Source organism: Grampus griseus, assembly GCF_964374135.1.
Source record: "Grampus griseus genome assembly, chromosome: 1".
In the NCBI taxonomy this organism is placed as follows: Eukaryota; Metazoa; Chordata; class Mammalia; order Artiodactyla; family Delphinidae; genus Grampus; species Grampus griseus.
This window is the reverse complement of record NC_139017.1, coordinates 37,708,582-37,722,806: the sequence shown is the minus strand read 5'-3', so window position 1 is coordinate 37,722,806 and position 14,225 is coordinate 37,708,582. Positions and strand designations below refer to the sequence as shown.

Below are 14,225 nucleotides of genomic sequence, written 5' to 3'. Positions count from 1 at the left end.
TTGTTACCTCCTAAAATAGCTCATCTGGACTTTCAACAATAGAAATATTTTTTAAAGTTGTTTGTATTCAGACTGCAATCTGTCCCTAGAATTTTCCATACACTGGTATTACTTGGCACTAGACGGAACCAACATCATCTTTTCTAAGCCATGGCTCTTCAAGTATTTAAATGTAATTTTCACTACGTTGTCATGAGTTACACAAGGTTTATTTTTTCAGGTTAAATAGAATTGGACGTATAGTTTACTTTGCAATCATTTGCCATCATGGTTATCCTCCTTCGAAAATACTGTCAATAAATCCTTCTTCTAGTCTTCCTAATGAGTAAGTTAAATCCACAATACAACTGGTGTTTTACCTGTTTTATTGGTGAAAATATATTTTATTCATGTGGCAAAACATTGCATCTGTTTTCATGATAAACACATTATATTGTTAATGCATACTCAATACCCAAAGCAATTCAGAGATCTTTTCATAAGAAGAATTCTGAAGCTATATCTCACCCTAATTTTCACCATTGGTTTCTGAATGTGAGTGCAGGAGTTTACTTAATTTTCCTTTTGTTAGGTTCAATTCAAAAGTTCCAGAGTGAGGTGTGTTTGAATTCGGATGCCTTCATTCAACACATTAGGTATTCCTCTAAATATCCAAGCTTTTTATTACCCATCAACTTGGCAAGATTATTTTCTTAGTCTGTACCCAAATTATTACTGAAAGGGGCCAAGTGCAGATTCCTGTGGCATGCCCCAAGACACCTCTCTCGACACTTACACTGATCCATAAAGAATAAGCTAATAGATTTTCCTACATAATTAGATAAGGAATAAGAGGAATATCTTTTTTACAATAATGATAAAATCTTAGCTCACTTAAAACTATTCCATCTTGGAAATATAAATCTCACTCAGATTAGAGTTGTGAAAAAATTTAAACTCGTGGTTATAGAAATCGTTATATAACATTATTCACTCTAGGCTCTGGCTTCAAGTATTTCTTTTCATTTTTCACTTTTCAGATTGGCTGGTACTCATTCCAGCATGAATGCTCTGACATCCCCATGATTTAAGTAATAAGCGAGTGCAAAGATTTCTTTGTCAAAAGGATATAGAGATATTTAGAGATTTTCCCCATTGTCATATAGCTTCTGATGTCCTAAAATTTTTTCTTAATATGATCAGTGGGGATTATAGTAAGCAGCTAGATCATAAAGAAAAAAAGAAGACATGGAGTTATGAGAAATTAAGGAGAAACTGTGGCCACAGGAAGCTAATCAGGTTACCAGGCTACAAGAATTTCTAATACCTGAGAGAATTCTCAGAGAACTGCTGAAGTTGACAGGACACCCATCTTTAAGCCAGGTAATTGAAGGCAGGGGAATTCCTGAAGCTTCACAAGTTAGGGACACTGAGTTTTTTTCCACCACACTGATATTTTCAGGTGTCCTGTGGTTTCCTATGATGCTTGGAGGGGCTGTAAGACAAAACAAAACAAACAAGAAATGGAAAGGAGGGTGGTTAGTATGTAACAAACACCAAATTCTAAACAGCTTATTCTTAAAAATAAGCTTCCATTTTCTAGTCAACAGTAAGCAAAATAAGCAATCACAAGATGATGATGATGATGACGACGACGAGGACAACACTCCTGGAAGTAAAAATGTCACTTCTTCCTCACTAATAGCAACATATGACTTTAAAAAAAATTTTTTTTGTTTATTTTATTTATTTATTCTTGGCTGCGTTGGGTCTTAGTTGCAGCACTCAGGCTCTTCGTTGCAGCATGCGAGCTTCTCTCGAGTTGTGGCGTGTGGGATTTCTCTCTCTAGTTGTGGTGCAAGGGCTCCAGGTTATGTGGGCTCTGTAGTTGTGGTGCGCAGGTTCCAGAGCGCATGGGCTCCGTAGTTTGCGGCACGTGGGCTTCTCTAGTTGAGGTGCCCGGGCTCAGTAGTTGTGGCGCGTGGGCTTAGTTGCCCCATGGCATGTGGGATCTTAGTTCCCTGACCAGGGATCAAACCTGCATCTGCTGCATCGGAAGGTGGATTCTTTACCACTGAACCACCAGGGAAGTCCCCAAATGACTTTCATATTGTTATTCTAATAGTGGTGAATGATTTTCTGTGAGTCACTCATCTTTTCTGGTAATATGGATTCATGACTTTCTTATAGGCCGAATTTTCTAACAAATAATTCTAGTATTAAAAATTAAAAACAGGGCTTCCCTGGTGGCACAGTGGTTGAGAGGTCCGCCTGCCGATGCAGGAGACACAGGTTCGTGCCCTGGTCTGGGAGGATCCCGCATGCCGCAGAGCGGCTGGGCCCGTGGGCCATGGCCGCTGGGCCTGCGCGTCCGGAGCCTGTGCTCCGCAACGGGAGAGGCCACAGCGGTGAGAGGCCCACGTACCACAAAAATAAATAAATAAATAAATAAAAAATAAAAACAATCGAACAAATTAGAAGCTCAAAACCTCGTGAAACACACCAGCTTTCATGTTATCTATACTAACCACATTTTTGTTCCTTGGGCTAGTTGTTTCCTTGCTGGTTTTTTCCTTATTTTCACCCCAATCCAGCTCATGGAGACAAATGTGGTTTCAACTAGAATAGGAGCAGTAGAGTTGATGGGACTTAGTGACACCAGATATGAGAAAAAGAGGAGTCAAGGATGATTCCTAGGTCTTTCCCTTGCTCAATCACATTAGGGGGTGGGATTGGCACAATCACCCATGAGAGAGTGTGGATAGAGAAGCAGGTATTGCCCATTTCAGAGCCTTGGGGCATTCTAACACTACAGTCTGGAAGAGTAGGGGGAAACAATAAGAGAGGTTGAGAGGAAGGAGTTGCCTGAGAGTTAGAGACCAACCAAGAGGGGCAGGGGTGGGGCAGTTCCAGAAGCCTAGAAAAGACATGAGTGACCAGCTCCTCGAGGTCAAATATGCCTTGTGAATGCAAAAATGTGAGACACACAAAGTGGGTTGAGAAGACGGGTTTGTGCAATGAGCAGAGTAGAATCAGGATAGTCTGAGGATAGAGTGACAAGTCACATTGACCCAACAGGCCTGAACAAGTGCAAGGGCTGGGTCAGAGGAGAACCAGTGTTAAAACCCAATTAAGCCAGCACTGGAACATAGATAAAACAAGGCTACACAGAGGCCTTGAGTTCCTCTATGTCCCTCATTAGCCCCATGGAAAGTTACCCCTCCATCATGTTTTCCTTCTGCACAGAGAAGGGCCAGTGACACCCTCCACTTTCAATGGTCTTGCAGAATTGAAGTACATGGAAGATTGAGCCAACTGGAATTTAGCATAATCTGAGACCTTGATTTCTCAACATCAGTCTTGCCTAGGAAATTTTATGACAGAAATTCTTGTTAATACAACTGACCTAAATGTCCCTCCCTAGAGAACTGATCAAATAAAGTATGAAACGTTCAAATAATGAAATAGTAAGCACCTGTTAAAAAGAATGAAAAAACCACAATCTAACAAAACGATACACAGGACTGATTCCTTTTCAGTCTCTAGCTTTGGTTTACCCATTGGCTGCAAACTACGAGATATTAATACTGGACTTTGTGCATGTTCTAACTGGATTTAAGTTACAAGACCATGTCTATTAGATTTACCATTTCTATAGATTTTAAAAATGCAATTCAAATTGTATGCATACAAATAGGTGTCCCTGAGTACATGTATGTTTGCTCCATTCCTATGGACATTTACTGCTCATTACTTAGAATTTTAAAGCTGACTTCAGTACAACTTATGCCCATCTGATGCTCAGTCAGTAAGCTCTAAGGAACCTAGACTTACACTAGACAAGTCAGCTAATGTGGAAAACATAGAATTATGGAATGTTACTTGGGATAGCACTGGATCAAAAGTACTTGAAGAAGATAATTATCTACTTTACTATGTGCTTTCCTAAAAGAATATCCAATATATGCTTATTTCAGCAAGGTAAGATATGGAAGGTCAGGCATAGTAGGAGGAGTGATGAGACTGATCTAAAGAAGTGGTGCAAATGTAGAAAATAATCGACTATAAATAAAAGACTCAACACTTGAGGTCTGTATCTCCCATCCAGGAGGCTATAGATTATATCAGCCAGTGAATGGACCTATTGAGCCTGTTTATACTTACTGTGTACACTTAAGTCATATTTTCTGTCAGTCATTCCTGCTATATTCACAGCAACACACACATAACGGCCTGTGTCAGACACATGGACATTCTTCAGTTGAAGGATATGACCTTCATCCGTTACTTCCATTCCCCTTCCCTTAGTCAAAGGGCGGCCATCTTTCATCCAGGTCACTGTTGGTTGAGGAATACCCTCCACCTCACACTCTAAGGAAATGCTCTTCCCTCGAGTTACGATGATTTCAGTAGGGTGGCTGCCACTGTTGGCTATAGTTGGTCGAACTGGGGAAAAAAAAGAAAAGAATAGGAAATGTTTGCCTTAAGTCTTATATAAGAATTTTCATCACGCAAAGTTAAATTCTTTTTTTTTTGAAAGAAAATGCTTTATTGTTTCTTGTGGTCATACAAGCAGTACAAATTTACAGCAAAACAAAAATCACAAAATTCAGAAAAGTATAAAGCTCACTCACCATGCTATAATCGAATATACCCACTGAAAACATTTAGGTCTTCATGAAACCAACCATTACAAAATGAAATTTAAGAAAACCTACTAAGCACAATAACATAAAAACAAATATCTAGGAATAATATGACAAAACATATTAAATTCATTTTTGATGTCAAAAAATTAGCTACTAAAGAAAAGACCCAGGACTAATAGACATGGCATTGCTGTACTGAGAAAAGTTTTCAATTAGCAATAATCGCGCCTCGGATAAACCTCATTGGCTACGATACTGCCACTGCGCAAAGCTTGCGTTGCTGTACTGAGAGGTAGAATTCTCCAATGTACCTAAATGGGTTCATAACTAAAATAAAGCTATCAATATAGTAAGGAAAGAATACTGCATTAGCTACTTTCCCTGCTTTTGAGAAGTTATACAACTATTTGAATTATCATTTGTAGCTCTAACCCAGGGAAGTCTTCTAGTACTAATTTTAAAGTAGATATGATAGCCTAGCTCACGACCTAATGTCTGTTACCAATTCCTTTCTTCCCTTCACTACAGGAGTTGGAAAAGCTGAGACTTTCTCAGCCTTCTTTGGAAATTGAGGTGACCCCAGGAATCACTGTAGACCTAAAAAGTCTAAATGGAAGTCTGCTGGCAGGGGTGAGGTGAGGGGGTGGGTTTGGGAAATTTTTTGCTCTCCTGCCAAAAGAGAAAGATACCATTCCTTTCCCTTCCCACACTGCCTTCAAAGTGGACTTGATACTACAAATCCAGCAACCATCTTCAGATAACAAAGGAAGGACCAGGAGGATCCTAGATCTCCTGTTCTGGTAAGAGTAAGGTGCTGACCAACTCCAGTGACTGCCAGCCTCAGGCTTCTCATTATGTGAGAAAATAAACCTCTATTTGTTTAAGCCGATGGCCAGTGATTCTGTAACTTTATAGCTAAATTCACCTAGTGGATACTGATTCCAAGAAAGAAGATTAAACCAACTCAAATACACATGTGTGTGGGAAAGAAAATGGACCAGTGTTAGTAATCCTGTGTTCCAGGGCCAATCCTGTCACATACAAGCCATGTGACCTCAGTTGGTCACAGAAACTTCTCTGGGCTTAAGTTTCCACATACTTTTTTTTTTTTTTTGCGGTACACGGGCCTCTCACTGTTGTGGCCTCTCCCGTTGTGGAGCACAGGCTCCGGACGCGCAGGCTCAGCGGCCATGGCTCACGGGCCCAGCTGCTCCGCGGCATGTGGGATCCTCCCGGACCGGGACATGAACCTGTGTCCCCTGCATCGGCAGGCGGACTCTCAACCACTGCGCCACCAGGGAAGCCCTCCACATACATTTTGGAGGCAATATTTTTGTCTCATACCACAGCTATGCAAAGATTAAATGAGGTAATGTAAATATTTCAAATACTTTAAAATCTTATATAAATTAAATACTCTTTACAATGAGATATTTTTACATACTGTAAATGTACCCTATGGTACAATGCCATCTTCTCCATTCTGCACATACACTATCCTGCCCCCAAAAGTTACAGCCACGTTGATACACCTGCCAGCAGCAAGCTGATGCAGATATTCAGCTGTACTGCTGAATAAATAACAGCTAGAAAGAAGTCATTACTCTTTATTACGTCAGCACAATTAAAATTTGTGGGTCTTATGAAAGGTATAGTTGTCCCTGGGTATCCATAGGGGACTGGTTCCAGGACACCCTAAAATACCCAAATGCTCAAGTCCATTCTATATAAAATGGCATAGTATTTGCATATAAGCTATGTACATCCTCCCTTATACTTTAAATCATCACTAGATTAGTTATAATACTTAATACAATGTAAATACTGTGTAAACAGTTGTAAATACAATGTAACTGCTATGTAAACAGTTGCCTGGTGCGTGGAAATTCAATTTTTGCTTTTTGTAACTTTTTGGATTTTTTAAAAATATTTTTCAATCTGCAGTTGGTTGAATCCATGGATGCAGAATCCGTGGATATGGACGGCCAATTCCATACTATAACCATACTACTTTGAATGACTCTCAAAGATATGAAGAAAAACTAAAAGGGAAGGATGGAGAGGTTTTTAAAAAAAAATTGTGCCAAAGCCTGGCTAACTAATAACTTACTGTAAACTTGCAGATTGTAGTCTTTCTTTGCTGCTCCAGCAACATTTGATGCCACACATGTATAGAGCCCTGCATCAGATTCTTCTGCAACTGAAATCTGCAACTGCCTGCCTCCAGATAAAGTTCTGACCCGCCCTGCAGAATCAGCCAGCACTGGGGAACCTGCAAAGAAAACCAAGTGGCAGAATGTGAAGCATAAATGTAAGGTGTTTTGTGTATATACTCTAATGAGTATATATACATATATATTTACTTCCTAGTTCACATACTTAAAAGGCAGAGGACACTGTATAATAATCTAGGCCAAAAGGAGGAGGAGGAAGATGAAGAGAAGACTATCTTCTGCAAATTTTTCTTTCAATCAATATTGCATTTAAAAGAAAACATACTTAGTAAAACAAACAAAATAAAATCTTTAAGTAAAACAAGAATTATTTTTTAGATCAGCTAAAAATTTAGATGATCTGATACTTAATGGAAACAGGTATTTGTTGATGAATAACTAAAAATCGGTTCAACTGCAGAATTCAATCTTAACGTACATTACAAAACTGTCACAAATACAGCAGAAATGTTTGCTTTAAAAAACAAGAAAAATTTTAAACCTATTTTAAAGAAGAAAGAAATAGTTCATTGAATGGTGGATTCTTGATCATTATAGCTGCCCTACGATGCATTTGATTAAAAAAGAATTAATGGAGAAAATTAATTTCTTCTTGGGAGCAGTGAGTCTCAAAACCGACAATTTTCAGGTTGATATTGTAGAAATACTGCATATGGCGCATTTAACACAAAGCAATTCTGCTGTCTGGTATTTTTGCGTGCAAACCTTAAGAAAGTTTGTTGGCATGTTTCTCAAACAAAATATAAATTGACTTAATATTTATATTTAATTTTATAAATGTCAAAGGATGAAAACTGACCTTTCTTCTTCCAGATGAGATTTGGGGGTGGAATACCACTTGATTCACACAATAGACTAATAAGATGCCCTTCAATGACTGTAAGTTGAGCAAGTTCATCAGAACCATAAATATTCGGTGGTACTGAAAGATTAAAAAAAGGAAAAATACTATTTTACACTCAAAAATAAAATTTCCCTAACACTTTGCATGTAAAAATAAAAAAGGTTCCCACTCCAATGGTACATGTAAATAATTTAGCACTTGAGGTTGACCTATCAACACCACATTAAAAGTCAACTGTAAGACCTAGAATAAATACCTAATAGCAGACTTCCCATTTTCACAGATAGAAACTTAATTATCAAAATACTCAGAGTGATATAAAAAGGAGATACAGTCTAGATATTTAGACATCTTGCACCAAAAGAAATGAAGACACTTAGCAAATTTAAATTTAACCCAGCCATTGTGCCTCTCCAGCTTTGATATCTCAGATGTTGAACAGAAATAGAAAGACATCAGGCATATAACATATAGTAAAGAACAGAGGTAAGGAATTTGATCTGAGGAACAGACATGCTACCTATCCTAGATTGCACACTCTGTATCCCCCCACTGATCTCCAGCTTCTGCTTGGAACTCTCAAAGTGAATTCTGACTACCCACACTTTACTCAAAGAGGCTGAGTCTGCATTTGCTGGTTGAACTCTCCCTTGGGACACTTTTCTGGCTGCAGTATTATCACGTGATAGATGCTTATCCTCCCAAGCTCCTGGGAGGTGAGGAGTGGGAGAATCCTCCTCACCAATGCTGCTTCCAGCCATTGTTCAAGCACCCCCATGAAAGTCACTATTCCTTTGAGGCTCATGTCACCCATTTACTTCTTTTTTTCTTATCACCATCTGTGAACCTGTCATTCTCTTTCCATTCACTGAACAATTTGGTACTTGTTTTTATCCTTTCTCTTTATATGAAGACCTGCCACATTCTGTATGAACTCAATATCCACACGTCTAAACACCTGGCTACTCAGTTCCTTGATCTGCTCATCCTGTTCTCCAACAGAGGCCATACTCTTTTCACCATCTAGAACACTTCTCCTATTAATTTATAAATTTAGGCCATTTTCTGACAACTGCTCTATCCTTATAGCTCTTTCACTCAACTATTCCCAATTCTCAGTTCAATGACCTAATTGAATCTCAAGTCCTTAAACCTCTCAGAAGCCTCCCAACCTAGCTGCTTACTCTTTTATTTACCAACTTCACTATCCAACTTAGATTTCATGATCAGTAATTTCAGCTAGTCCTCTGCCAATATTTTCAACTGCCCGGCACCATTGCTCTTCCTATTTGGCAATACCCTTAACTTGGGATGAATCCTATAGTTCACTCTGTCATCACCTATCCCACAGATGAAAATTCTACAGAAGAAAATGACAACTACACAAATTGCCACCACTATAAATTCATGATCTCCAGCCCAAACTCCACCTCCTCTACTCCAATGGCTTTCATTAATACAAACACTTGCAAATCTGTACCTGTAATGCAGATACTCTCTGAGATCTGGACTTTTATATCTGACTACTTAACATCTCATCTTGGATGCCTTTGAGGCACTGTCAAACTCAACTTGCCCCAAACTGAACTCAGTAACCAGTGTCATTGTCTTTCTTCTTAAGCTCTCTGTGCCTACATGTGGCATAGTACCTAGAACACAGAGTCACTCTATACATGATTTTTGAGGTCTCGACTTTCACTCCCCTATCATTCATTCTCACATTGACTGTGACCTGCTTTCCTCTTTAAGAGGCATTGGTCTACTCAGTTGTAAAGTACACTTTGTATTTTATGTCTCATTTGGCTTCTCTGCAATGTGTGCCATTATTCATTCATTCATTCACTCATCTATCTAACCACGTCCAACTTATTTGTTGTCCGTGTTCTTCTTCTGGGAACACCATTGTCCCTTAGTTTCCATGACACAAGCTTTACCCAGTTTTCCTCCTCCCTCTTTGACTGTTCCTTCTCAGTTTCCCATTTGGGGGTCTCTTTTTCTGTCTCCCTTCTTATGTGATATGTGAGGGTCATTCTATACAGTACTCTTTCGTACACATTCTTCTTATTCTCGCTAAGGGATCTCAACTACTACGTATACACTCATGTCTCTAACCTCACATTTTTAGCTGTTATCTCTTTCTCCTGAGCTATAGGCTCATAATTCTGATGGCATAGAGGACAGCTTCACATGAATAGTCTACAGGTATCTCTAATACAGCATTTTAAAAATGAATTCTTCATCTCACTTTCTAATTGATCACTCCAAATTTTTCTTTTTCTTTTCTTTTTTTTTTCAACCTTTACTTGATAAGACTTAGCTCACTGTTGTCCATATTGGGAGTTATACGAATATTTTCCCCATTTGAAAGAAATGAGAAGAGAAAGGAAAGAAAGGAAATATGAAGGGAGAAAAAGGATAGAAGGAGGTAGGAACAGAAGTGAATGATACATAACAAATATGTAGTAAATATAAAGGTACTGCATAGTAAACTCTGTCATTTAAAAGTAAATCCTTTTACAGGTGAATGATAATACTTCTTACAATTTTCCTCAAGATTTTTAAAAATGATAATAATGATTTATAATTAACAAGTCATTTTATACATAAAATATTTATTCTCTATTGGAATTAGATTACTTCCTCTACCTACTTTTATTTTAAAATGTGTTTTTGAATTAACTTTTATAATCAAAGGTAAATTTCAGGTTATTATCTCAAAAATTAAAAAGTTTAAACAAATACAATCAAAATTAAGAGAGCTTAATATGTTATAAATGAATTTAAAGAAGTACTTAAAATAAAGGCGAATACGTAGGAAATGGGAACACTTTTGAACATAGTGTAACAACTACAGTGATATAAAAGTTGTGACTATTCCTAAGAATTATCTTGATTAGTAAGAGTAAAACTTCAAGCAAGAATAGCTTTGCACATTTGTCAGCGGAGTAATCCCATCTCCCACCCACAAGTGCATGTGTCCTCTTTCTCTCACACACAAATATAATTCACATACACAATTTAGCCTTGTGACTTATTTTCAATTGACCAACACACTCTCTGTTCATGGAGAACACTCAATCATTAGAGGATCTCAGTTGTAGAAGCTAAAAGGCATATTAATCAGGCAGGAGAGCAGAACTGTTCTACATCAAAGTTACAGTGACCAACATGTTTAGGTTCAAGAAATCTGTCTAGTTGCTCTTGAATTAATTATATAAGCTGATATTCAGGACAGTTCAGCATCATTTAAACATATTAATTAGTGTCCATGTCTGTATTATGATCAATTTTAGTTACGTGGTTGGTTATTTTAAGAACTGACACAAAGAATCAAAGATTAAACCACAAGCTGTATCATTTGCTTTACAATCAGGGGCTGATCCCACTTACCCCAAATGTTGACATTATAGTTTTTCTCAGTTTTTCCAGCAACATTTGTTGCCTCACAAGTGTAACGACCACTATCTTGAACCTGAGCATCTTCAATCTGAAAACAAAATCATGCTTTGAAACCACAGTTTCTATTTTGTAAGTAATTGGGGCTTTTCTATTAATGTTATTTGTGATCTCTGATTTTTCATTTGTGTTCTGAAGGTTTTCAAACATATAAAAAATAGAGGGAACAGTAAAATGGATGGCTATATGCCCATCACCCACATTCAACACTTATCAAGATTCAGCAATTCTTTTATGTCATACCTTATTTGAATCTCATTAATTCTACTGGTTGAAGGTCTAGAAAGGCCTTTTAAATATGATTCAGATAAAATAACAAAAAAGTCACAATTAATTTCTGAATATGTTATTCAGGGCTTTAAATATACAATCTTTCCATGCCCAGGTCCTTGTTCAGTAAAACAATACCCATACTATTAATTTATTATGTCTTCTCCTATATTGGGTTTGTAAGCTTCTTCAAGCCATGTATTATACTCAATTAGTCTCAATCTCCTAATACCCAGTTTGGTGCTTGGTAGATAACTGAATACCAGTAAATACTTTCCATATATTTATCTGCAACATACATTAATACTCATTTATCATTTATTCATAGACCTTTCAGCAGTTATTGAGAATCCTGTACCAGGTACTATAGGTAAAAGATACAAAGAAGTATGGTGTGATATATGGTTTCTGACTTGAGTTTTCAATCTAGTTGAGAATATAATGTATGTGAACATAAAAAAAGAGTTTAATAATAAACAAGGTATAAATAAGAATATAAGATAATCTAAGAGGTACAACAAACAGTATATAATTGCTGAAAGCTTTGAAATCAATTGCTAAAACATTCAAAAGAGAATCATTAGAGTTGGAGTTATCATTAAAAGTATTTAGTACAGCAGGGGTACACTAGAAGTTTTCATTTCCATGAGGTCTTCGCCCTATGTTCCTTCCTATGGACCCACACATTCCAGGGTGCCTGGCTAGCCTCAGTGGTGGAGACTCAGTGGATCCTAGGATTTCTTCACCATCACCTCTCTCCTGGCTTCCCAACTCTATTGGGATCCGTGCTCTGAAGAAATGAACTTCTCTACTCACTAAAATTTGCTAGGAGAGTTCTAATCACGTATAGCTCTCCCCTAGCAGTGCTGGGACCTGTGGTTTGTACAATCGTCTCCCTCTATCATTCAGTCAGAGCTGAGGTTTGAGAATTCTACCAGCTGCTTTCTTGAACTCTGGGGTCTGCCTCTGAGAAGGGGCAGTGCTTTTTGCTTTTTTTTTGCTTTTTTTCCCCCTATATAGCTCAATTGACTTATCCTACTTTCCTCCATCAGTGACTCCGGCCTTTCCTTCCTCACCGGCTCCATCGTTACAGGATCATAATTCCGAACGACTCCATCCTCTTGCCTCCAATATACACTTTCACCTCCCTCTCACTCTCTCCTATACTTCCATCCTCCTTGTGTAAGCGTCTTAGTTTCCTTTGTGTTGAAAATCATTATCCATTTCCCAAGACTCTCCTTGTTTGACAGTAATAATGTTCCTTTACCAAGAAACTATGTGGTGTAGTGGTTAGCAGCGTGGATTCTGAAGCTATACTCCTGTATTCAAATCCCATTTCTGCCTCTTAGTAACCGTAGGCAGATTACTTAGCCATTCTTTCAATTCTAAATACGGTTATTGAGGATTTTATAAATACTCCAATGGCCTGTTGGCTTCCTGAATCCTAATTCCTTAAGTTGGCTTTCAATGTTAGCTCTTATTTCACTTAAATCAACGTAGTCCACCTTATTTCCAAAATTCACTTTGTTAAATTGTTTCAGTCACACTAGCTTACTTGCTTCCCGTAATCAGGCCTTTTGTCCTATCTACCCACAAAAAGCCAAGTAGCTTTCCAAGACTATTCTGGATAACCACAGCCTCACGTTTTGCTATCTTTCCCAAATGTACTGTCTATATCATCCACTTGGTAATTAACTTAGAGACTTAGAGCACTCATTGCATTTTTCATGAGCTGTTAAATTTTCATATATTTATGCAAAATTGGAAGACATTTTGCATAAATGTGTCATACTTTTTTGCATCCCTATGCAGAGCACCTAGAATGGGTATTCGCTGATTGGCTGAACGACTGAAGATGATGCACTCCTTAGAATATTTCTATAATATTTTCCTAGAAGTATTTTTGAATGACTTCTGGCTACAAACATGAATTGACAGTTAAGTATAATATTTAAACCTTACTAAGCATAAAACTGAAAAATATTACAAACCTCATTAATAAAAGCGTTCCTGGAATTTTATAAGATGAAATTAGTAGAATACTTGTAAAGTTTAATAGGGGTACTATTTTGATAGTGGTAATACCAAAGCCATGAGCTTAGGAATAATATAAGAAGCAATAAATGAATCTATAGGCTTACCTTTAACACACTTCCATTTTCAGTGACACTGAGGCCTGGTTTCTTCAGCAAGGGGTGGCCGTCTTTTAACCAGGTCAGAGTCGGTGGGGGAATTGCATCACTTTGACATAGTAACTCCACAGCTTGGCTAATGAGGATAGAGACGTTCTGTTCTTCTCCCATAATATTTGGTGCAACTAAGTGAAAGATGGGTTTTCCCTCAGGATAAAAGAGGCCAGCATACTGCTTATCTTTACTAATCATCAGGACATATACTGAATAATTTTATTAGTTCTTTTTAGATGTAGGAGCACAGTAATTCTAACATACCCTCTGCACATCATTTCGTTCAGAATCAAGTGTTCATAAATCACTGATTAACGTGTTCCTGTTGAACAGAAATAGTTTTTTCACTAACTTTTCATGTAAAAAAGTTTTAGAACTGGAAGTTCTCACCAAGTGCCCACTTAAGAAACTTCTTGAACTAGATGTCACCACTTAAGATTTTCAAAGCATTAAACCACTCATGAAATATTTTGGAAATAACAATGAATTAAAGGCAAACACATTTTTGATGTTTATTTTTGCAAAAGAAAATAAATTTCATAAATACAGAGGCAAAATAAAAAAATAGAGTTGAAAGAGATCATCCTGTCCCACCTCAGAGTTTGCA

General features: G+C 37.6%; 1 protein-coding gene across 1 annotated transcript in view; it reads right to left on the bottom strand.

Moving 5' to 3' along the window:
* The window catches only part of HMCN1 (hemicentin 1), a gene marked incomplete at its 5' end in the record, with an annotated part of 521,222 nt that overhangs the window by 185,799 nt on the left and 321,198 nt on the right, over positions 1–14,225 (bottom strand). The window contains 6 exons of the mRNA XM_082648266.1: positions 1,307–1,474; positions 4,144–4,425; positions 6,739–6,900; positions 7,662–7,784; positions 11,097–11,193; positions 13,574–13,749. Coding sequence (XP_082504392.1) covers positions 1,307–1,474; positions 4,144–4,425; positions 6,739–6,900; positions 7,662–7,784; positions 11,097–11,193; positions 13,574–13,749 — 1,008 coding nt within the window. The remainder of the gene's footprint in view (positions 1–1,306; positions 1,475–4,143; positions 4,426–6,738; positions 6,901–7,661; positions 7,785–11,096; positions 11,194–13,573; positions 13,750–14,225) is intronic.